The sequence below is a fragment of the Varroa jacobsoni genome, unplaced genomic scaffold (genome assembly GCF_002532875.2).
Source record: "Varroa jacobsoni isolate VJ856 unplaced genomic scaffold, vjacob_1.0 scaffold_253, whole genome shotgun sequence".
NCBI lineage: Eukaryota > Metazoa > Arthropoda > Arachnida > Mesostigmata > Varroidae > Varroa > Varroa jacobsoni.
In genome coordinates this window covers 1,152,485-1,177,228 of record NW_019213155.1, presented here as the reverse complement: position 1 = coordinate 1,177,228, position 24,744 = coordinate 1,152,485, and the positions used below count along the sequence as shown (strand labels likewise).

Sequence of the window (24,744 nt, the reverse complement as noted above, 5' to 3'; positions counted from 1 at the left end):
CACCTATTTAATTTACAAAAGGCTCTATTAATGACACATCGCGTACTCTGATTAAACCATATTTTGACGCACTTTTTAGCGAAAACCTACTGTCGAAACTGTCCGCAGGAAATAGTACTTACCAATCGCATAGCCTCTTCCAATAGGCGATCCTCTTCGGCTTCTTCTTCGGCGCGCTTCTGCAAGTCGTCATATGACATTGCGACAATGGCGAGAATCAGATTGACGAGATAGAATGATCCGAGAAAGATAATGACGACAAAGAAACACATGTGCCACGGCCCCGCAGACCGAAGTATCATCTGGTAGAGAGACTCCCAGTAGTCTTGGGTCATTAGGCGGAAAGCCGATAGAAAGGCCCAGCCGAAGGTGTCGAAGTTGGTGAAGCCATAATTGGGGTTTTCTCCTATCCCTTGCATGCAGATGTAGTCAGCGGAACATTGTCTAAAAGAGAAGACACCAAACGACTCGAATTTAGTCAGATTATTGAGCGATCCAAAAAAGAAATAACGAAAAATCATCACTTACAAAGGAGTTCATTTTCAGTTGTTCCAGCATAACGTGCCTCATTTGTTCTGTGACACTGGCCTTATTTCCTGGCCAGCTGAAGGCCTTTGCTTAGGCCTGTTATCTGCAGGCAGTAGCGTTAGTGAATGAGCATTGCATTCCTTAACCCGATCAATATGTTCATCAATCGTTTGCAAAATTTGTCGTTTTAGAAATTTTTCTTGCCGTTCAACGGAAATGGTTTAGTTAGTCGTTACTCGAAAAGGTTCAACAACCAGCGTTATTTAAATCGTTCGATTTTATCTAGTTTGATTCCTGTGCAAGGACGGATCTAAACACTAGGAACCGCACAATATCGGCAGCACAAAGTTTAAGAAAGGCTTCGTACTATCACACGAAATCGTAGAGCTCGAAAGCGAAAATACAAGCCGATGAAAACGATAGCTAATATCAATAGAAACAACAGTCTTGTGCGGAACGAAACGCTAATATTGTACCTACAATGCTTGTAAACAATGGAAGCTATACGGCCGTTTCAATACCTCTCGTTAAGGTCAAAGGTCGTTCAGACTCTCGCTGAAGGTCAGACGAATCTGAGCATCTTTTTATCAGACACGTCTGAAACTAGAGGCATTTTCTACGTGATCTAAAATGGGCCTTCCTTGAATACGTAGGTACTAAATTCATTATCCTTTGCTTGGATCTATACAAGTAATATTATTTTTGTTCATTTGAAATAGGGTGATGGGTTCAGCTTTGTTTGTGTACGGATAGAAAAGCCTGTTACGACAACGCGTTTCGCCGCTGTGGTTTAAGAGCCGTCCTCACTCAGTTTGAACCTGTCCTAGGCTATTGAAAAGGTAAGAGAAAAGAGATAATTATCGATGTAAATAACCTAATATACTAGGATGAAGCCACTATTCATAGATAAGTCATAGTTAAACTAACTGTTATGATTAATATTTAACAGTGAAGGTTGAGAAGGTTCGGCGTAAAGGTTCTTAGAACATGCCAAATCTAAATTAGGTTTTCCCGATACGGTTTTTATGCCAGTTCGGAGGACTAACACCGAAAAATTCCACTCTACCATCCATTTGTGGTCAAAGCGTGACCTTCAATGACTTTTATTGATGGAAGCGCATATGGGCTATATTTAATGTATGAAGTATCTTCTTCAGCCAACAGCCGCAAAACTTTTACAAGAATTAAGTGGGTTTGATAACAGCATATATCTATGTATATTTATCTGTATATGTATAACGGCTGTTCTAAGTGGGCGCGTGTTTATTTCAGCCCGAAGGGTTAAAAAGGTTTCAACAGAGTTCTTGTACTATCGTCGTTGGTGTTGTCCTCACCTAGGTCATAAAGGCTCTGTATTACTGCGATATTGTTTCAAGCAATAGTGTCACGGAGCTTGTGTTCGCGCACGGTAACAGACCCAACTCGATTCTAATTAATTGTTTTTTCTGAAGCTATTACGTATAGGCCATAGGGAATCCTGGAGCATGACGCACTTCTCGAATGCTATTTGCAGAGGACAGGCTTTCGGAATGACCTCAGAGATTGGTACAATACATACAACAACACAAGTTTAGGGGCAGGGAAGTATAATAGGTACATTCATAAATCAATCATGCGAATGAATGCAAAGAATACGCAACACTTTTAGTGTATTTGATGTAGTCTAATAACCCATCGACGCTGCATTACGGTATATCTTCAATATCTTTGCTTTTACGTCAGCTTCGAAGCAGCTAGTGACAATGCTACCGATCTTTCGCTGTTATTTCTTTGAGTTGCTGCGATTGCGTAACGCTATAGCCTATACAACGTAAAAACCAGCGAGTGAAAAACAAAAGAGACGGTAGGTGGCTTCTGTATAATGTCGGTCTGTCCAGCCGGGTGAAAGGAAGGTGTTGATGGAAGAGCCCATCCAGCAACCTTTTTCCTCACCGTGGGTATCTGTCTGACTTCCCTGAACTCCATCCTTTCTTCGCTGCTGTCGCGTTCGCTGCTACTGCTGCCGCCGCCGCCGTGTATCTATCTACTGCTGTGCTCTCCTTGTTTCGCCTAGCCAGGAATGGAGAGGGACACAGCAGTTAGATTTGAATCCTCTTTCTAAAATAGGCCGGTTCCCCGCCACAGTGTTTGCCGTTGTTCCTTACAGACCAAACGGAGCAGATGACGCTGCACGGAGGCCTTGGTGTGGCAGCTGAAGGAGAGTTAGAGATCGGGGGCAAGGAGCAAGGGTCGAAGAAGGAGAAAACAACTAGGGCTGACTCTAGGCCCGTCCGTTCGTCCGTCTCCGTGTAAGCGTGTATGCATTCGGCAATATCTTATAAGAGGGCAGAGCAAGACAGGTACGTAGGTGAACTAAGCTAAGGTGCCGGCCGGACCGATCAACGACGTTGTTAGGACAACCAAGTGACCAGAAACGGTAACAGACAGAAAAAAAGAGGAGTACAGATCTAACTTTTGTTGGTTCTACGAATGGCGCGCTAAGGACAACGGACCAAAAGAACGGAGGGCAGATAATGAATTAACATCTTACTTCGAATTTGAACGGTTGTGATACAAGAAAGGATCGGAGCCGCAGAACGGAGCAACGCAGATGGATGGATTCAGAAGCAGGCCGAAAACAGATGTTCGAGCCATATACCAGAGCAAAATAGCAAAAGACAAAAAATGTCGCCTATGCCATACACCCACATAGCATTGTTAGGTGGTTGCCATCCTCCACCTTTCCTGCTATCGGGACGTTTCCGAGCTAGAACCAAATTACAACCCATAGCTAGGCCCTTAGAAAAACATTTAAGGAAGGCCCGAACCTAACTGCTGGCTTTGGACAACGAACATGTACCCGTTTGCAAGTCTTATCACGTCTGCATTAATTGACTTCCTGCGGTATCCGATGTTATTCAAGGAGGAAGATCTACATTAAGCATTAGATCGTTGACAAAAATGCCGTTTTTAATAATCTTAAAATGTTAGTGCAGAAATTAAAGGCGGATTTAATAGAACTTTATAAAGAGGAGTATCTAATCTCGATTGGGTCGCTCAGATTGATCCAAATAGCTAACCTTTTATTATTTTAGGCTTGTTTTTAAGTGGTGCCAATTTGGGCCTATTAACCCAAAAATGCATCCAAAAGACTGTTTCTTTTATACGCAGCTCATCAACCGCGATTTTGTCTCAACTATTCCAAGACATCCTGTATGTGTAAATATCCGTCTATCACTGTTGCTGATTCTCGTCTCCTCTCTGTTTTCCAACGACACAGTCCACAGTAATGGATAGAAAACTAAGCAGCAGCGAATACAACAGGTCACCGCCCGATGATTGCTAGTACTTATATCCAATTGCAGTTTAATCGAATGCGTAGCTACGAATTCGGCCTAGTTACGAAACCTGGTTAGTAATCTCTACCTAGGAAGAGGACAGGCGGTGGAAGATATGACTATCAAAGATGACATTCCCATAGGCCTATGGCCTAGCCAACAGTGAAGACTATTAGCTATCAATAGCAATTACGTCATACCGTTATAGCAGCATAGTTCTATATATATAAACGAATTATCCCCCTCCGAATATCTTTTTGGGTCAAGGTAACGTTCATGCTAAATAGAGGCACTTATGTTTATGTTTCTGTAAACCGATTTTTTCTCCGCAATTCTCAAAACAAATATAATAATATCATTATTTTTTTTGTTAAATATTCATAAATGAAACCGTGTACTTACTTTGCTCCTGTACCGTTCCCGCAGAGGGGGAAGTCTCCATTGGAATCTTTGAACCAATGCGCTGTGGTAAAAGATAAATTTTTTAAATATCTTTCAACAAAATGTAGAGTATACGAGAGGTAGACGTGACGTTTTGAATACTGTTAACGTTGATTGATCTTAGTGGACTAAAATTGAACATAAGGGCTAAGTAGATAATTTAAACGTGAGTTTAAGCCGACTAAAAGATCCCGACTGTGTTTGCTTATATCAAATATTGGGTTTCGCCAGTATAGCCCTCATGACAGTTTATTTGTCTGTAAGTATCGAAGTTGGCACGTAATGATAGATGTGCCTTGAGTCATGCTTAAGCTGTGGGCAAATTTCGAAATTTTACTTTATCATTACAGTGGGTCTCTGATCTAGTCCAAGATTACATCTATGCAAAGACGTGTCGGATTGCGGCGAGCATCTATTACTTCCGTACGATTCTGTAAAAATCCGCTGATGTGTTTCCTCTACTCAGATACATGTGAGGCAGATTCGGATACTTACTTTCATTGTGAACAAAATCGTACCACTCTGGTGGAGATAGCCCAGCTGGGGGCTGTTGCACACATTTTTGGGTCAACACCCCCATATAGATTTGTAGTCCCATGAGGGCAAATACCGACAATGAAAACATAGTCAAAATTATTACATCCCGTAGATTCTTCACAGACTCGATAACAGCGCCTACAATGGTCTTGAGACCTGCGAGAAACGAAAACAGCAAAAAAAATAAGCATCGTCTGTCAAACATTTATTCATCTGTACTGATTTTTTTCTTCTTCTTCTTTTTTTCCCTACTGCTTTCACCTTTCGTTTGCTCATAACACGATAATTATTGTTACTTTTGAAAAAAAAACTTTAAAAAAAATAGAATGAATCATCATGAATTGAGTTTAAGCAGTTAAATTGTATGTACGTAAATTAATTAAACCAGGCATAATCTGCCGTACAAACTAGAACAAAACATTTGCCCTTTCTGACGATGGTTATAATTGTTGTATAACGAAATAGAGCAGAGATTCGCGAAACCTCGCTGCGAAAATCACCACACATTGCCTGTGCATAGGCTGCTGTTCTGTCTTTTTGGTGTTCCGTCTACTAGGGGCAAAATACTACGCAAAGTAAATCAGCGATCCTCCAGGCTCAGTGCTTGCTTTGCGTTGAAAATAAATAGAGAAAGTTAACATGATCTGAAGTCCCTGTGATAGCTTATTTGTTTGCCTATGGTTATTACGAACACATTGTGGTCTGCGCTCGAATCCGTACATGGATAGATAGACAGACTTCGTTTCGTGCTTGGAGGCAGCCGTCTGATGGAAAGCCTTACCGAACATAAAATTCAAAACACTACATATGCACGCCTCTGTATTATAATGAAGGTCGCCTAGTTACTGCATTTCAATTAGTTGACTGTTATAGCTAACGCAGACAAAAGCGAAAGAGAGAGAGGGAGCGAGTGAGGGAGGGAGAAACGGAAGGGGATCGGTGGAAAGAGTGAAAGAGAAACATTATTCTTACATAGTTCCCTATCCCTCGCGCTCCTCTCCCCTTACCTCTCGTGCTCCCTCGCGCTCCTTCTCCGTGTACTAATATTATACGCGCCATTTGAATTTTCACTTTAATTCAGTTTCGTCGTACAGAGGCAAGGCAGATAAATCTTCTAGATAACATAGAATCATAGTTGTTAACAGGCTCGAAATAAGGGGTTGAAAGTAAACAGGAAGCTTCCTTTGCTGATTGCACTAAAGTGATCTTGTCTACTGTTAATTTTAATAAATCTAAAATTTATAATATGCAAGCAAATCTACCCCCTTCTGCCTGTATTATCGCTCCGAAGTAAAGAAGAAAAGCACTTAAATTCACACAATTCCCAAATTTATAATCGTGTTAAAAATCCATCTATAGGCACCCTCAATCAATAGACAGATATACAGATCTACTTACCAGGTACGATAGCGACGGTCTTTAAAGCTCGAAGCACACGGAATGTTCTCAGGGCACTAAGGTTACCCAAATTGACAAACATTGTCACATAGCTGAAATGTTCAATCACAAAAAATACAGAAACATGTCTCTCTCTCTCTCTCTCTCTCTCTATATATATATATATATATATATATATATATATATATATGAAAGGTTTGCTAGCCACTAGCCAAGAATGATTAACGTGAGCTTTCCGAACCGTATCCCGCCAATTTGTTTCCCTTTTTTTTTCTTATTAGTATTATTATGCAGCCTCTGGTTTCCGACACTTGACGAGCTTGGAGCTAACACCTGCAGACGAGCTAACTTCCTTCTTGCGTAACGGCATCGGAACACGCCACGAGCGCGAAAATCCTTTTTCAAAGTGCTCGCGGCTTTCGTCTTACATCATCTACCGAGACTCGTGTACGGGCCAGAAAAATCGCCTGTTACGTATCAGGCTATCATACTTTACCGTTTGAATATGTATAAAAAGTATTACTCAAGTACTGTTTCGTTCTGTCGGAATTCTGCCGCTACGCGTCCGCAGCTAAGTACATCCGTTCCGATGAGGGATGTTTTTGAAATATAGCAGACGACTGTGCTGACTATTGTTATCCTATAATTTCTTCTGTCTCAAAATGTTTCTTTCGAATAATCTCGCCGTAGACTAATTGCAAATCTGTATTGGCGTACAGTTTACGCAGCGAGAATCTGTTTTTCTATTCTGTTGGTGGCGAAACAAGGCGACCACATCCGATACAATGCTATCATTATTCAGCTCCGACACTATTGCCTCTTTAAGTGTTGTTTATTTTTAATATATTTTTATATTTAACGAGTTTATTAGTATGGGCCTCTGGGTTTTAAATAGAATGTGGACAAAATTGTGCGCAAGATTACCGTATCGGTAGTCGCTTTTTCACGCTAGGAAATATGTAAGTGCATGAGGTTTACATATGGCACTGTTTTTTAACCAATAAATAAATATCAGCTGAACCTTACGTGCATATTATAACACCTGTATATTTTCATATTGATGCCTGCTTCGGAGAAGTTTGCCCACTGATTGAAGCAGGTTAGCCAGACGTATAAACATTTAGCCCAATAAAGATGTATCGCATCTTTGACATGTTGGATCGATTATTTTAGAGGCAAATATATCTATTTTCGATTGATTTACTATGAATAATGCCTTTCGTTACACAGTTATATAGCAAACGCTAGCAGCGAGATTTGATCTAGCGGAATCAAATCGATGAGTGATACTTTCCTAATAATAAAAACAGCTTCTATTAATATCTACTGATCGAGCTTTACATAGATACTCACGCTAACGTTATTACAATGAAATCTAGCCAATTCCATGGATCCCTAAGATATGTAAACCGTTCCAAAATGAAACCACGGGCGAGGATTTTGATGAACGATTCGAATGTGTAAATCGTCGTGAATATTGTTCTGAAAGTGTTACGCGTCAAAACAAAGAGAGGAGAAAAAAAAACAAGAAAGATACAACTTTATCACTTTTGCCTCGTCTCAGAACAAGGCAAACCGAATCAGCTATTTTCTACGGTACGAAAAAAAAAACAGTCTGACCACAAACTTTCTTCCGCCTACACTACCCCGTCTTTTCGTTACAACTAAACAAAAGGTTGGAGCCATGCATCATGCGTTCGCTCGATTCTACATTTCATACGAGCACGAGTCACTTCTGTTGCGTTGTCAAGGGCACGATATGTATATCTGTATAGGTGTGAAGCAGATGGCGAGTCGTTGTGTGTAGTAGCTGGCGGAATACGTGTATTTCCATACATTGAGTTCAAAAGACTGTCATGACTCGCGTATTTCTTTCCCGATGAAGTTCGCTGCCGCAGGGACTCGTTTGTGAATTCATAGATCCGTATACCGACCCCGTTCCAGATTCGAATAGCTTTCACCGAGCCATCCTTAGCACACACGGTTTGCAGGCCTCTGCATGGCCTGATAGAGACCCGTCGTTGGACAGCTGCAGTCGGCAGCTATCGGTTCCGTTTTCTTACTCGATACTACGAGTTAGCAGTGCGCGTGTCAGTCTGTCATAGCTTGATTGACCGATCACCCGGCCGTGGATGCTTCTGCTACAATAACCATTCTCGACGCTAGCGCCATCGCTTTAACATGCTTAGCCTTCGTTTTCTCTTGCATCTGTCCACCGATTCAGTTGTGATCGAAGCCTCGTATTATTGTTGCACCAGGACGATCGTATCGTCTTCTTCGCTAGGCGGCGGACAGAGTACTGCCGTCATGTCAATTTTGTGGACACAACGACAATGCGGTAGCAGTATCAGTTCGTTCGCTCACCTGGTCACCCCTCTCCCTTGGTTCGTCTGCCGCCGTTCGTTGGTCCTTTTGGCTGGCTGCTAAACTTGCGATCGCGACTTCTGGCTGTGCCCTGCGGAGCAGTTCAGATACGCTACCAGCTAGTGCTGGCAGACTGAAGGCCTTGTCGGGTGGCTGAGTAGTTGCTTCTGCTTGCAGTGATAGGAAGTCAGCGGCCCCGAGGCAGGCAATTATGTATAGGGTTGCTATGGGTTCACACCTTTCGTATATTACATGGACCCTGTAAGTGTGATGGGGATACAGCCAAATGAAGAGACAACAGAAGACGGCTGACCTTGACCAGGTCGTTTCTTTGCTGCCGCTGGTGTCGCTGAGATAACACCCCCAAATGGCAGAATCAGCCATAACGAGCGAGAAGTCACAATGAAGAATCTAGTACAGACTCTGACAGCCAGTTGGTCGGTGAGTCGGTAGCTATGTGACACTGAACCAGGACAGGAGCTGCTGAATACGAGGAGGAAGAAAATAGAAGAGGAGGAGGAAGAGTTGGAGGTTATGTAGAAAGAGCGGGTGTCAGTGCATGGCGGACGGGGGTGGGAGGTGATACTAGCAGGGAAGGATGGCTAAGCGAGATGGCCTGAATGGGGTGATGGAAAAACCCCGTGGTTCGTTTAAGCGCTCCAGCTCTGCTTTGCAATAGTGACGGAAACAGGGCCGGTAAACAGAGGCTGGCACGAGCCTTACCACTTACTTACGTGATCCATTTTGGCTATGGAGAACCTCGGTATAAGACCATCACCGACAACGGCAGCGCAGATTCTTGGGAATGGACTAGTTAGCTATTGCGCACTACCCGTAATTAATCGGAGGTGAACAGAAGGAAGGGACAAGAAAAGAAAAGCCTGAGATGGGGTACGGAACAGAAAGCGCTAGCTGTTTTTATCTCTAGAGTAAGGGAAACAGGACCCGCTTAGGGCGCAGTGGTGAGGAGACCGCACTGCTGCGGAAATAGAAGCGGTAAAGCGTTCTTGGTGCTGGTGGCGGCCGGCAGTCATACCGCAAGAAAAAAAATCGGAACGGGAGATGAAAGTTGTAGCGAACGTATCGATATGGGTCGATCGACCGGTCGGCAGGCAGGCGGGTATGTCACCATTGAAGCAGAAACAATCTCTGGTGGACCACAACTAAGCCAAGACTTTCTGGGGGCGCTGCTGCAACTGCCATTTGGTCCTTTGGTTTTCACGAATACTAGTGGGCCACTGCGAATAGAGGAAAAGTGGCCCTGGCTCCAGTACTAATAGCAGCAGGCTGTAGAATCCAACTCGCCTTAGCTGTCGATTGGTCGGTCGCTTTTATCCACTCGTTTGTGCTACAATGGACACTAAGGCCAGGAAAAAGCGAATGAGATAGAAAAGGGAGAAGAGGAGGATGAAAAGTCAACGCAACAAAAGTGGACGGAAAGACGAGCGAGAAACGGTTACGGGGATATGTTAAGGAAGCGTAGCATAAAAGATAAAGAGAGCCGCGAGACGCAACTAACCCAGTGCGCTTAGTTTAACTAACGAAGACTAGTTTGGCTCACATAAGACGTTTCGTTCAGCATAACATCTACCCTTTTGCTCATACATGACACAAATAATTGTAATATATATATATATATATATGTATATGATTGTTGTACTTACTCGGTCTGTTCGATTTTGTCGTTCGCCGGCATGGTCATGAGTACACAGTTGACCAAAATGGCGACAATGATGAAAAAGCTAAACAATGGGTGCACCAGGATGCAGATGGCCAGACGACGAATTGGGTTGAACGGGCTCAATATCCAGAGGGCATTAGTCGAGCTGAAGCGAAAGATGTCTTTGCCCTTGCTGATCACCATGAACGTCCTCTTGTTCTCGTAGTACTTATCTATTTCCTCTACAGGTGTGGCGATCAGCTCAGGAGGGAAGTCATTAACGATCTGCTTGGGCAAGGGACCGCCAGCCTCCAAACCCGGATCAGGATCTGGGGCTTCTTTGTGATGGTAGAATTGCGGTTCAGGCTCGATTCCCTCCTCGCGCATCTTCTCCAGCTGCGCCTTCTTGGCCGCCTCCTCGGCCAGGCGCGCGAGCTGGGTCGCGAGGCTCTCCCTCGTAAACGGCCGAAATATCGATTGCGGTTCATCGCCCAACATGTGCTCGATGTCGTGGTCGTGGAAATCATCGTCGTCATGGTCTGCGTGGACGCCATCTTCTGCGATGGGCAGTGCAAGGGCGTGCGGCGTGGCGCTGCTGGTACTGAAAGCAGGCTGTTCCGTGTTAGCTGACAAAGCAGTCTCGGCGGGCGCCGGTGGCATTTCAAAGGGATATCAAGGCCCGCTAGCTTCGCTGGCTAGGGCCGAGCCAGCTTTCGCACTGGCCTCGGCCTGCACTCGCTTCAGCTGCGGCTCCCTCAGCTCCTTCAGCTCCAACTCCTGTGGCTGCTGACGCAATTGACACTGGGCTTGTTGCGCTTGTTTTTGGTGTTTCGTCGATTGCTGCTTCCGTTGCTGCCCACCCAGCCGCGCCACTAGCCCAGACCACTACTATCCTGGGCCTACAGCGCGTGGTTTGACAGCCTTCGACGAACACCACAGCGGCGGTCACGTGGTCACGGTTTCTTTGTGTTGTCTTTGTCGTTTTTGTTGTTGTTGTTGTTCGGATCGTCTTTTGTTGTTGGTGTCTTTTTGAGTTGTTGTTGTTGGCTTCTTCTTCACCTCGAGCTCGAACGCGAGCTCGGACCGGAGCTGCACCTACACCTGCTCTCCCGGCTCCGCGGCGACGCTCCACCGCAGCCGGCGAACGAGCTGCTCTGGGTCGCCGGGTGGGGGTATGCGGCAATTTCTCCGTGGCGTTTTCGGGCGGGAAGACCCCTCACCGCCTAAAGGACCACCCCGCCAATAGCTGTATTTACAGCTGAGGTCGATTGCCGGCTACCGGCAATGATAATGGTGACAACACAATTAACTGGGGCAGCGGCTGCGATAACTAACGACAAAAAACGGATGGGCCGTTATCGCTGATGGAGTCGTAGCTGCCGCTGGTTCTTTGTCTTCGTAGTTGTTGTTATTTTTGTTGCTGTTGTTGTTACTGTTGTCTTCGGCCCTGTATCTTTGCTGCCGTTTGTCGAACTAGATCGGGCGGAATCTGCTCAAATCGGATCGAGCCTAATCGATGTTTTTCGTGTGTTTCTTCTTCCTGCCGTAGCTATTGTGTCGGTAGGGCCAGCCTATGCCGAACACATACGCCGATCGTCGTCTCGTTGAAATATTAATATAGTTGTTACTTGGTGCTGAAGATCGTTAGCTTTTAGGTAGGCTAGGGTATTTTTATTCGTTTCGTTCGACCTTACTGTCTCGTTTTGAATTTCTGTTATGTTCTTTCTTCACTTATTTTTCCCCCTGTTTTTCTTCCGCCTTTCGCTCACATCATATATGCCATCTGCATTGTATTGTTGTTTTAGCTATTTTTATTATTAGTTATGGTAATTATTAGTCATCTGTCATTTATTATTGGTAGATCCTAGTGCGTGTGCGCGCGCAATGTTCTTGTTTCTTTACTTGACTTATTATAATTACTACATTACTGTAATTTTTCGTTCGTGTTTGTCGTCTGAGTTACTTTTGCCTTTTTATCGTCTCTATCGTTTTCCTTTTGCTTATCTCTATTCCTTTTTGATTCCACCTACTGCTCCTTTGGGTTTGTATCGTCTGAGCTTTTGGTTGTTGCTGCCGCTATTGTTGTTGTTGCTACTGTTATCGTTGTATTTTAACTTGGATAACTTGGTTAATAGCGTCGTTGTTGTCAGTGCGCCTGGCTTTGCCTTGGTGGAAGACGGGGAGCCCGCGGTCGGTCACCGCTGTTTTTGACTGTCCTCGACCGGAACCGCCGACGGGCCGCAACTTGCCAACACCAGCTGCACTCCCGGGCTACTTTCCGGCTCGATGTCACGTTCGCGTTGTTTTTTATTGTTTTGTGCGCCTCCGAGGGTGACAAACCGGCGACACGGACGGCGGCAGCAATACAACTCAACTCCAACGACCTGAAACAATAGTGATGACAATAGTCAGCGATGCATAGGCACACAAAAGAAACAAATGCGACATTTGACAAACATGCTCTACCTAAAGTTCATGCCAAAGAAGACCGTCGGTAAATAATCGTCGTCATATGAACACGACATAGTACAGTCATGTGTAGACTACTTGTCGGCATCACTATAACCTTTTTTTCTTCCACACCCCGACCGCTCCTCGGTTTACCTCTGTTTTCATTAGAATTGATTATAGTTTTTCGTCCTTTTCTCTTCTACACTGCGTAGCTTGTCCAGTTATGCTTATAACAAAACAGGCCCATTCCGAACTCCGCTATCCTGCTACAAGGCCTGTCGGTTAAGCGCTGCCGCTGCTGAGGCACCTGTGTGCGAGGTAGAATGAAGAAAGGAGGTCTTCATCCTGCTACTGTTCCACTTCGTCCTACTCTCGCAGTAGGACCGCATGCAGCAATTTACCTCCGCCTTTTGCTCTCCTTGCTCTACGCTTCGGGGCAGTATCCAATTTATCGACGAACAGAAACGGCACTAACAGCCATCAGCGAAAGCGAACCGTCTAGAAGAGGGAAAGAACAGCTTCCTACTGCTAAAATTCTTGTTTCTACGATTATTATCGGAAGTCGAATGTTCATCTAACGTCTAGACGTAGCCACAGGCAATTGTTTACCCAGGGAAAGTGTTGTAGATTGCCGACAGGTGTTGCGGTATCACCACCCCAATGCGCTTGTCTACAACCGGTTTTGTTACGATGCGCGGTAAACACCAACTGGCGTGTAAATAAATGTCTAGTAATCCGTTTGTAAATTGGATAATTAGAATCATTTGGTAAAGACGCTCTGTATATGACATGCATGCGAAGATCACCAAGAAGATCTTATAGGTACTTATTGTCTGCGCCTAATGGCAACCAGTAGAACTCTAAATACCACTTCGTTTACCACCAAATGCTAAATCGCAGCAGGGGACCATTTAGGTGATGAAGGTAATCACCATGATTTTCACACTTTGAGATAATATTCGGCCTATGCGATATAAGTACGCCTGCAGATGCTTTACATTATTAAAAGGAAATTACCACTACAGTAAACAGCTATTTTTGCAATTCTACTTATATTATTTAGTGGCAGAGTTAGAAAATCCAAAACAGCCAGTGGAAGCCAAGATTACTATTACCGCAAGCATCAGACTGACTCTATAACTGATCATTAGCTGCCCTGCCAGAAAATATCGTCGTTACGTCGGACTTGTAAGCGCAAGGGGGGACCTTAATAGAGCAACCTGAAGGGACACAATAAAAGAAGAGAGTTTGACCATATATTCATAGCCTTTCTGTTCATATTTTCACTAAAAAAACAAGGTGTGTCTGCGCGCCCGAGGGTCGAACGTAGACCACCCCCTGTTCCCTCTGGTTAGTAGGCAAACACACTATCGTAGTGTATCTATCGTGAAAATTGGCGTGAGTAACAATCTACATGAAATGATTGATTAATTCGTTTGTTTTTATTTCATTCCAACGTCTTCGCTTTAATCGATCCTACCACCGAGTTTGCACCAGTTATCTCTGTCATTTCTCAGTCCTCGCTCATCTGCATATATAGGTTGCTTTCGTATACTCCTGAAAAATCCCATGAATTTCTAGGCGTGGTAGTCACACGTGGCGAGTTACGTAAGGAAGAAATACAAACGATCTTTGTTGTTCATTTGTAACGTTCGCCTCGAATATGCATGACGAGGCGTACAAAAGAACGTTGGGTTCCAGATTTTGACCCACCGCCGTCGAATGAATTGCATCGATCAGCTGCTATCGGAGTATAAGAGCGAAGGTGATTCGATGAAAGACGGACCCGCGACTAACTCCTCTATGTTTCGAATTTTATGTCCGATATCGCTATTAGGCATAATTCCATCTGACGACTAGCTTTCAGTATGAAACGCTTGAAATTCACTTACCATCATCCTATTTCCTGTTTCCTGATACAATGGAATGCAGATCAATTTCTGCACACGATTGACCTTACATTTTTCATGCTCTCATTTATATTTGAAGAAAAGTCCGGTTGTGCACTGGGAAGCTTCGTCTTCGGCAAGTATAGGCGTAGCCCATAAATGTGAAAGAAGCACTAACGATAAGACGCGAAGGCCTAGCCAAATTCGCTTTGATTCGGCCTAGATTGCCTTGACATGAACCGATCATGGTAGGCCCCTAGGGTCACCTCGAAGCGTCACGTCGTCGATACTTCCGTCCTCGACGGAATCACCCAAGTGGTGAACATAAAAAGAGAACGCAGGAGGCAAAGCTACATTGAGAAGGTTGAAAGTGGTAAAAAGGAATGGCGTAAGTAAGAGTGACAGAACGAGCGAAAAGGGCGAGCAGAAAGATGAACCGCTGGCATTAAGCGTGAAGGGGAATATGGCAGTGTTACTGCCAATGACATATATTATTATACCTGCCATCACGGAAGTTCGCAGGAGATAAGTCGAGCAAGTGAGGCCCCCCCGAATCAAGCTGTCAACGACCGTCTACCCTATAGTACAGCTACCCCGCTCCACAGCCTGCCGCTTGAGATTTACGCAACTTGCGCTAGCTCTGGCCCTTTGGTGGTCCTTTAGCCTTTTTGTGGTGCTTTTTCTCTGTCTTTGTTACGTTTTTTTTTGTCAATCTTCCCTTGTTCCTTTCATTTTTTTGAGCGTTAGCTTATACACACAAAGCATCCTGGTATTTTAGCTTTATGGCGCACAACAGGAGTAGAAGGGCGTGATTTGGTATCCCAAGTCAAAGGCGTATCTTAACCAACGGGCATGGTCAGCTGAACAGCATGTTTCCTTAAAATGCAAAAATCCAGAAAACTATTATTGACTTCTTAATTCAAAATTAATTGTTACGAAGCTATGAAACGGCCAAGGAAAGAGTGTTCGACAAACATATGCCAGCTATGAAGCTACCGCGCACGCATAACCTCATGTCGAAAGTATCTTTCCCAGAAACCCAGCTAGTGCTTATGTTAACCCTCCTCGCAGACGTGAGTAAAAGGTACCAGCACTTGTCTATAAGGCTATAGGATGACCTTGGGAGCTAGACTACCTTGATAGCGGAACACATTAGAGGTCGCTTCCCTCCTCATTCCCGACGCTGCCGACTTTGCTTGCGCGTCCTTCTTGCCTGCTACTAGCCATCTCCATTGCTTCTACCTTTTGCCGTGGCCGTTCACCTCTTGCCCCACCCGCCCCATACGCGTAGCACAAAGTATGGTGTGCCAACCTCTCTCTCCATTTGCAGACGACAAGCCGACGCAATCCCCTCCATTTCTCTGTTCCTCTGCTCGTCGTTTTGACACCCGCAAAAAACCTTTCGCAAAGTTGTTTCTATTTCCAGGGACTGCACTTACTGCCGTCTGTCATTTCCATTGCCTTTAGCCCTTCGCTCTCTGCTATATCATTACGATTTGCCCTGCCGCCACCGCTACCGTCACCATTCGCAGTATCTGGCCGGTCTGTCGTTCGCTAACCGCGTCGCGCGAATACGTCGAGCGAATCGTGGCAGCTCTCAACGTGGATCGCACAGCGGCAGAAATGGCTTTTTCTTTGCTCTGTCTTGTTCCCCTATTAAAGTTGTCTTGTAGTTCTGCCTGAACAAGACCCACAACTATTACTACCACCACTATTAGTAAACGACAATTTACTGCTAAGGAACTATGCCCATCCAATCGTCTGTTTAAGCCCCTTTGGTCTCTTTTCAGGTAAAAAGGAGTCCACGTTTGATAGCGCTGCTGAAATGTCTTTTTCGATAGCTTCAGGCTTAGGCCTCGATCATCGACTCCGTGTCTCGACGATTCTTTCTCCCTGAGAACTCCCTAGACTGCTGCGATCAGGAACGAAACTATGGAATATTTAGTTTCGTTTCACAGCCATCAGAAATCAGATCGTTGCAGCTGAGAACGCCCGGACTGTTTCGTTCCCCTTAAATTTTGTTGGCCATCGTTCCTTCGACTGTTAATCCTCGATACGAAGCGAGAAAAGAAGGGACTTCAGGGCAGCGGCTATTTAGAAGTGCTGCACCCATCAATATAAGCTAATGCTGCTGTGCTGCCTAATATAAAAGAGCGTTATTGGCTCGTCATCACTTCTGGCGCTACCCAACCGGTTCCACTGGGCTCGTTTTCATCCGGTAGTGACCTCACCAATTTGACCAACCAGTCTAACAGGCCCTGTTATGCACCTGTTCCACACACAACGGGTCGAGAGTGAAATCGGGAACGATCGCACGAAGCGAATGAGGTTGAGTGATCACGGGGCTACTGTCGGAAAAGGAAACAAACGCATTTGGCCCGTCCTGTCGCCTTCGTGTTCGTTGGCCGTCCTTTTCTCCTTTCCTTCTGCTTCGTTTCGGACCTTTTTCGGACTTCGTCATTTGCAGTTTTCGCCGTTTTTCGCCCCATCCTTTAATTTCCATCAGACGACTCCCATTGTTTTACCCTTCCATCTAAGCCAATGTGGGTTGCGGGATGACCTGATGATTTCCATGTAGCGGAAATTTCTACTTTAATAGATAGATGGGACGGCTTTCGCCTGAATCTCGCGATGGTGGAGTAACGAAAAGAATGTGGCAGAACAACGTCATAGGACGCGATGAGAGACAGAGAAAAGCTCACGAGGAGGATCGTGAAAGGAAGTGAGCCGAACAGTAATATGGGAGGTCATGTGTACTTGCGTGGAAGATCAGGCATTTTTCTTTACATTGAACAACCGGCCAGAAAAGATCATGAATCAAATCACTTGTTTCGATATCGCACAACCGGTCAGTACGATCAGCGGTCACGCCGACGCCGCCGCAGTCAGAGTACGACCATACAACGGTAGGACGGCTCACCGGAGTAGCACCACCGTGATTTGATCGTTCTGTTCCTGTGCGCCGAAGACCGGAAGGGCATTATTCTTATAATGTAAGCGTATACATTGCTGTTCGAAGGTGTACAGGAACGAAGACGCTTCGGCTGACGCCGGTGGCATGGCCACTCCTCTTCTTACTTCTACAGCCATTTTTAAAACAACGGCAGCAAAGAATAGGCGAAGCGGTCCTAAATAAGATCGAACGCCGAGGGTATCTGCACTATATTAGTAATTCGTTGGAAAGAACAGCTCTTTTTTCTTAGGTTTAATACAAACACTGGTCCGTACATCTCGTATGAGCATGAACGGCATTGTAGTACTTGTTTGTTATAGAGCAAGCTGTTTCATTTAACAGATGATGATGATTAATAAAATCCAACTAGTTTTCCATGCTTACTTTTTTTTTGTTTCTATCATAGAACTTATCATGTGTTATATATACGAGCACATATAAAAAAATCACATTTTAACGTCATGTCATAATAGTGTACGCGGAGAACGTTAGGAGCCACGCACCGGTAAATCTATTGGGACTTCCCTCCTAAAACTCATTACCGAACGCATTTGTCACATTCGATAAGATCGAACAAATTATTATGGTAAACTCTGTTGCGGCTGTAGCTACTGGATCATTTCCTTGCCATAGGAATAGCATGTCAGTTAGAGGTGAAGTCACAACGCTTCGCTAATCATAGGGCAGACAGATAATGATCGCTCAACTAACAGTCTGCCATTTGGACTGACATGAGCCAATTCAAGCTAAGGTAATATGTATAGACGTGCCGATCAGCTGTAATGGCAGTTGTATCTCGTGCACGATAAAACGTATGTAATCATCTGTGTTATTGCCCATCTGTCACTTTCCGTTTTCTTCTTCGTTCATGATAACTCTCTGGCGTGTCTTTTTTATGGGTCCAAAAATCGCCCGGTTCAGCGAAATATTCTTGTAACAAACTGGGATACGATCGATGTGTTGGTTATTTATATCGGTGTGTCACACGAAAACCCCCTTTGTCGTCGTCACGGATGTTGTCATCGCCTGGGTGATATCGTTAAAGCTCACTATTACCGCCATCGTAATCATTCTTATCACCACCATCTTCCTGGCTTAAGGGAAGGTGCTAAATTTAATATTAGCAGCAGTAGCAGAAGCTAAAACAACACCTGCGCGAGGGGCCATAAAAAAACTCATTGCTTTTTCTACGTTTTAGCTTACGTGAGATTATACACCGATTGGACAATCTATATATATTCAGTCAGAGACAAACAATAGACTTGCAGTCGCAAGCTCGCGTAGTTACCCCTTCTGTCCCCAATACGTCGAGACCTACACTAACTCATTGTCTCCGTTCCGTCCATGCTGGTCTTGGAGCATGCCAAATATAGTCACCAGCGAAGACCATAACAGCGGCAGCGCCGCTTAATAGAAAAGGTTGTAGCACGAAAAGAACGACGGAAAAGAAAGGGACCACGTCGACGTCGCTGACAACGATGACGGTAATATGTTAAAAGAATAAGAGCGGGTCGTGGCAACGTTTTGCGCCAATCAAACGGTTGAGTGTCTAAAGAGAGGTGCCGTTACGACGGCTAGGTCGAATGCGGGGCGAAAGAAGGGGTCGCGTCATTTGCTGCCGTTGCTTACGGCGATCGTAGTACTGCTTTCTAATTCTAGTCGTCGGTTTCTTTGTTCTTATTTGTAGCTAGTGCATAGCTCAGCGGGGGGTGAAGAGCCGACTGGGCGGTAAGCCTAAAGCGTCTCCTTGCTGCCCCGCGCTATAGACTGACTATTGTCCTTTTTCTCACTTTGTCGAGCACCTCACTATCGGCAAGCGTTTGCTGTCCTAGCCTAGTACAGTGTTCCCTTGACACTACTCTTTGTCCAGTTCTGTTTCAGGGTTTTTTTGAACGCTGATTTCTTTGTAGCGTCGCACGTCTAAAATCATGCTACCGTTGGTTCTCCTTCTTTCCAGACCTGTCCGGGCCACTTGAACGCTGGGCATGACATGTGTGCGCGCTTGCAGCATTGTTGATTTGCAGCTAGCTGCTGCTGCTGCTAAGTGTTTGTTTTTACTTCTACTGTTTTCTTTCGAAGAGGCGAAGCTTACCACCACCATAACGACCGTCTCCCGCTCGGGCGCCAGTGCGCTTTCTACCGCCTGCACAGCAGCCTATCGTCAACTCCGGCTTCCTTCCGCCATTCAGTGGCGCTACCAGCCACTGACTGCGGCACATCCTCTACCTCAATGACCCACTTTAAATCAAGTCGAGGACCTCCTGTTTATTCAGCTTGCTTATGATGGGAGCGAATGCGCGACGCCTCAGCCGAGAAGAGTACTAGATTGCTAACGGATGGAAACAGAAAAAGAGGAAGGGGCAGACAAAGGAATAGAACGGTGCAGAGTGTAGCAGAAGCAGTAACTTACACAAGACGCAATCGAACGTCCTTTCGTCGGCTTGTGATAGCTGAAGTAACGGGTCATGATAACAGCTGTGCATGAAAACGGGTTGTTAAGTCGCATCGTGAGTGAGCGGTTGAACACATCGTCGTGAGCTGTCGTTACTGCTGCTGCTGCTCTTGCCGGTCGTGTGCCGTCTGGAGTGGCGGACTCTCCACTTATCTCAGACAGTTCAGGCGAGATCCTGCTGCCTGATGGCTGCAGCCTTACGGCTGATGCTGCTGTCTTTGCTTGCCACTTTGACAGTACAGCAGCAGCAGCACAGCCTGCTGCAACCGCCCCGCCCTCCCTCTCCGTCGCCTGCTTCACGTTTGTCCTCGGTCCCTTACCGTCCTTCCCCGCAATACCCGACCGCAAGCCCAAACGTTGTCTGCCGGCCCCCGACACTGTATGCCTCCTCTGACTCAATAGGGCCCCATTCTGTCCCAAAGCGGTCCGGCCATTAGAGAAGCCAACAGCAGTTGGAGAGCTACTAAGCCAGCCATAGAGCTGAGTAACCGAAAGTCGCTTTAGGTCAACAACAGCAGTAATAGCTCTGTTCAAACAGGACCTAAAGGCGAACGTAGGCCACACAGTTGGTATCAGACAGGGTGGCCGACACCCATTGAATATTTTCCACTATCTCCAGTCGTATTCTTGACTCTTTCAGCAATAGATAATATTTCGTACTAGATTTTTTGCCTGATGGTTCCTGACACATCCAGGCCTGTAGCTAGGCCAAACAGCTGATAAACATTCTTGGGTTAAGTTAGGTTAGGTTGGCCCTTGCGCATCTACTCTGTTAGCCGCTTGCCTGTGTCGGTTAAGTCGATGCAACCTATTACACCAGTGACGAACTCCCGATTTGCTATATGCCCGAACACAAATCTAGTTGCATCCGCTGATACAATTCAGCTGGTTCCTTCGCCCGTGGCCTGTGATGTTGCCTGCCGAATAGCTTTTTCTTCAGAAAAGAACAAGAATTCTGTTTATTTCTTCCTTTCGTAGAAGTTTCAACATTAGTCTTTGCTACAAGCTGGTGTGTTTGTTCTATAGCATAAGTGAGTGAACAAAGTCGAGAAACGACCCAGACTGATAGGTCGATATCACCAGGCAGCGACTATGTGCCGGCTGCAACCGCGGTCTGATGACCACACTTACCCATGGTCTACGCAGTGGTCTCGTGTTTGCTTTTTTATTCTACTGAGTTCAGTCTAGCTTATACTTTCTATAGAATATGCAAAAATTCAACGTGATTTTTAACGGCCGAATGGAACATTTGCAGCGGCAACCATTAAAGCTAGTTAAGGAGTTTGTTTCGACTCGATACGAAGCACTAAAGAAAACAGTGTCAATACATACTTTTCTTCGTCTCATCTATACGAAATTGGTTAAAATAATGAGCAATTATTCCTTTAAAAAAATCAGGCAGCGCCTTTCGAAACAACAGAGTCCAAAAATCAGTTACAGGCGCAGTTTGTCTGCTACTTTAGCTAGAACAATTACGCGACCCCTTTCTGTCATACTGTTACCTTCTTTAATACTTACTACTTCGGTCCTGCCAGGTAGAATACCCAGATTAGACAATTGATCTCAACTCGCTTACACACTACTTTATTCCCATGATGGCTTATGTACTCTATCGGCATGACATTTTAAAAATCTAAGTCTAAATATCGTGAACATGTCCAGCAGTTGCGTACCAAAAAAAGCTGGTAGGAGAAATCGGCTCAAGCAACCCGCGCACTAAATGATATGGTGATAAAGTAATAGCCTCTAATTGATGAAACACTGTTTCGGCAATGTAAGAATGAGTGCTAGAGATCGATTTACCGGCAGCTCAGTGTCTACGTTTCAAATTCATACATTCTTCGCGACCAACACTAAATTTATAATGTTATCGTCATGAGCTTATGATAATAGGTTACAGCCTTTGGCATACTATGTCCTGTACATATGCTAGTGAGTTTCATTTATACAGATTGTAATTTTCAGTTCCACCTAATTGTTGGCTAAGTTGTAACGCAAACAGGTAACGATGCCCAGTTCAACTAAATACTCTGCTTTCTTTGACAACTTCTTCGGTTGTCGAGCTAATATTCTCTATAGTAGAAACCTTTGCCATAGACGAATCTTCGTGCCCGTTTGTCAACCTCACTCCTGCCAATTGCATGACAGTCGGAATAGACGCCATTCCCCTTCGATGCATCATCTCCAGCTGGGTACATTATGCCAACCCAACTGGAAATATTTTTCTTACTTGTTCCTGCATTGCTTCCCCTTCGTGTGGCCTAGTCCTGGCCGGTCCGCTCCTTCCTCATTCCTACTTGTGTTTCTTATTACTCTGTTCATAGCATTAACGGTCGCATGCAATGATAGGGTACTGCGCTGCGCTCAACAGTTTTACGCAGCGTTTTCTCGTTTTACGCCTGCTAACGCCCCCCAGTTCACTCTCTGTCTCTCTCCTTCTGTGTGTGTGTACGCTTGTACGTTCACGGAGGAGGTTTTGCGGTTACCCATTACGAGAAATACGTTACGTAACGTTTTGCGAAAAAAAATCACTCACGAATAAAAGGAAGACCCTCCCATATAATTTCGTATAGGCGTTTTTTGTCGTTTTCAAAAGAAGAAAGGCAACACGCGAACCGGAGGACGGCCCGTCGACCGTTTCGTACACGTATTAATACACACTGAATTCATAAATAGGCCGGGGAATTATTTCCACGGTTAGAAACGGAACACGTTTTCGATAGTAGAAACATCTACTTAAGTAATTAATGGTTTCATAGATTATGGCCATCGACAAATGTACCGGCGTCTACATAATAATGCTTGATCCTGTGTACAATGGTAACTTGAATTATGTATATGTTGCGGTCGAAAATGTAGCCTTTTTTATGTTCGTGAATAATTTCCTAATTTCTGAAAATTAGCACAACGAGTTCTGACGATGTCAAAAAAAGCTGATCTTCAATAGAAATTAAAAGCTCTGGAAAAAAATTAAAGCCGTGGAAGTAGCTGCAGCCCAATTTTTTAAATTCTCTTTTATTCAATATCTAATCGATATGCTTTATCTTTATTTTCCCGATTAATATTTGTGGGGTTTTGCTTTTACTGAGCTACAGGAAACAAATTGTCAATAATAATACAATTTTTACGGCTACTTGTAATCGAATTTTTAATAAAAAGAGCGTTTCTCAGGAGAGGAAGTCACTTCCCTTTGCCAGAAAAATCTCACCAGCTTCTTCTAATATTACATGCTGCACGAGTTCGTCCAATCTGATAAAATCATTTCCATTTTCTTGGCTTGTCTGTAGCCGGATATATTGGAGAATAATAATAAAAACCACACTATGGATCCTAGTTAACGGAAAACTGCTAATCTGCAAACTTGATGAACAGAGCTTGCGATCAGCCCACGTCCTTCGGAATCGCACAGGGCCTTCAAGCAATTGCCGCATTATAATCTCTGTGTTCGATGAATTCCAAAGGAATATGGATCATGCACTTGTGATCTTATCTGCCGTTCGGTAGCAAGAAGATCTGAGTTTAGTTGACCTGTAAACTATAACGGCCCGTTTTTTGTCTTACCTTCGATTACGGTAAGGGCTCCCTAAATTTCTAGGTTCAAACTGTTTCATCTTCGGTCACGTACCATGGCGAGATGAGACGTACTACTGACATACGATTTTTTTTTAATCTAAACTACCAGTACTAGACATTGCTTAGTAGACGAATGTATCATTGTAGACTGCAGACTATCTAACTGTGCACCGTGAGTATGTTACAGTTTATATCATAAAATGGCATCTGGATAAAACACCTATGAATCATAGTTGTGAATACACTTGCTCGCAATTAGATAAGAACGCTTTCGTTCTCTATCTAATTGTGGAGTATCTGATACCATCTGGACGCATTACCGGTCCACGTGATGCTTCCCTCATAACTTTGCATCTTGTTCATGTTCAGATTGACGGAACAGATGGTAAAATGCCTGATGAAATGATGAAAAAAATGACCATATCGTGACGGCAGTGCCTTGAACAGGAGATAAGTTCTTGTCTACTTTTTGATACTGATGTTTTTCTCGTTCGGCATTACCGACGTAAACGGTTATATTTCGATTGTCTGATTCAAAATACGGTCGTTTCCATTTTTGTTTCATCAGCATATCGTACTGACAGCGCTTCTCCATTCATCCGGATTTGCCATTGTTATCATATTATTCGGATCACCTGTATTTCCATTTAAGTCTACATATACCTACTTTTTCACTACCTGACCTAGCTAGACGTGTAAACTACCAGACGTTTGCAGCTCTGAAATGTGTGTCTAGGAAACGTGTTTATATTCGCTTACGTACACCCATACGTGTGTATAAATATACATACGTATGGTTGGATGGATGGGTTTGTGTGCAAATCGAAGTATGCTGCGAGTGTGTGTCGTAACTTTCTATTTGTTCGCCATTTTGTCTGTTTTTGCCGATTCTGCTTTTTCTAGCTTTAACGAAGGTTCAGAGTGACGAAGCAACTAGCTTCCTACTTCACCCTCATGTAGGCGATGGTGGTGGCAGACATTGCAACCCACTGGATCGTACAGGACGTATCGACTGACTCCTTGCTATGAATGCTTGGCTTCTTTTTTGCTTATCTGCAGCAGTAGCAGTGCATCGCCAAACACGGCCGTTGTAGAACCCATTGCGGAGTTAGCGACTAACTTCCATTTTCTGTGAGTTCCTACAACCCCTTGCAACGTAAACCCCCAAAGCGAAGTGTAGC

At 44.5% G+C, this 24,744-nt stretch overlaps 1 protein-coding gene and 1 long non-coding RNA gene across 2 annotated transcripts in view; one reads left to right on the top strand and one right to left on the bottom strand.

The window, feature by feature from the left end:
- para (sodium voltage-gated channel paralytic) overlaps nt 1–24,744 on the bottom strand; it is an 89,256-nt gene that overhangs the window by 42,480 nt on the left and 22,032 nt on the right. Inside the window, exons 2-7 of the mRNA XM_022830057.2 lie at nt 10,250–12,629; nt 7,575–7,703; nt 6,222–6,313; nt 4,782–4,979; nt 4,248–4,308; nt 123–444 (exon numbers count right to left, since the gene is read on the bottom strand). Coding sequence (XP_022685792.1) covers nt 123–444; nt 4,248–4,308; nt 4,782–4,979; nt 6,222–6,313; nt 7,575–7,703; nt 10,250–10,905 — 1,458 coding nt within the window. The 5' untranslated portion in view covers nt 10,906–12,629. The remainder of the gene's footprint in view (nt 1–122; nt 445–4,247; nt 4,309–4,781; nt 4,980–6,221; nt 6,314–7,574; nt 7,704–10,249; nt 12,630–24,744) is intronic.
- LOC147753750 (uncharacterized) lies at nt 1,086–17,921 on the top strand. The gene is made up of 2 exons (XR_015310255.1): nt 1,086–1,367; nt 16,376–17,921. It is a non-coding gene; the product is annotated as an uncharacterized LOC147753750 (long non-coding RNA).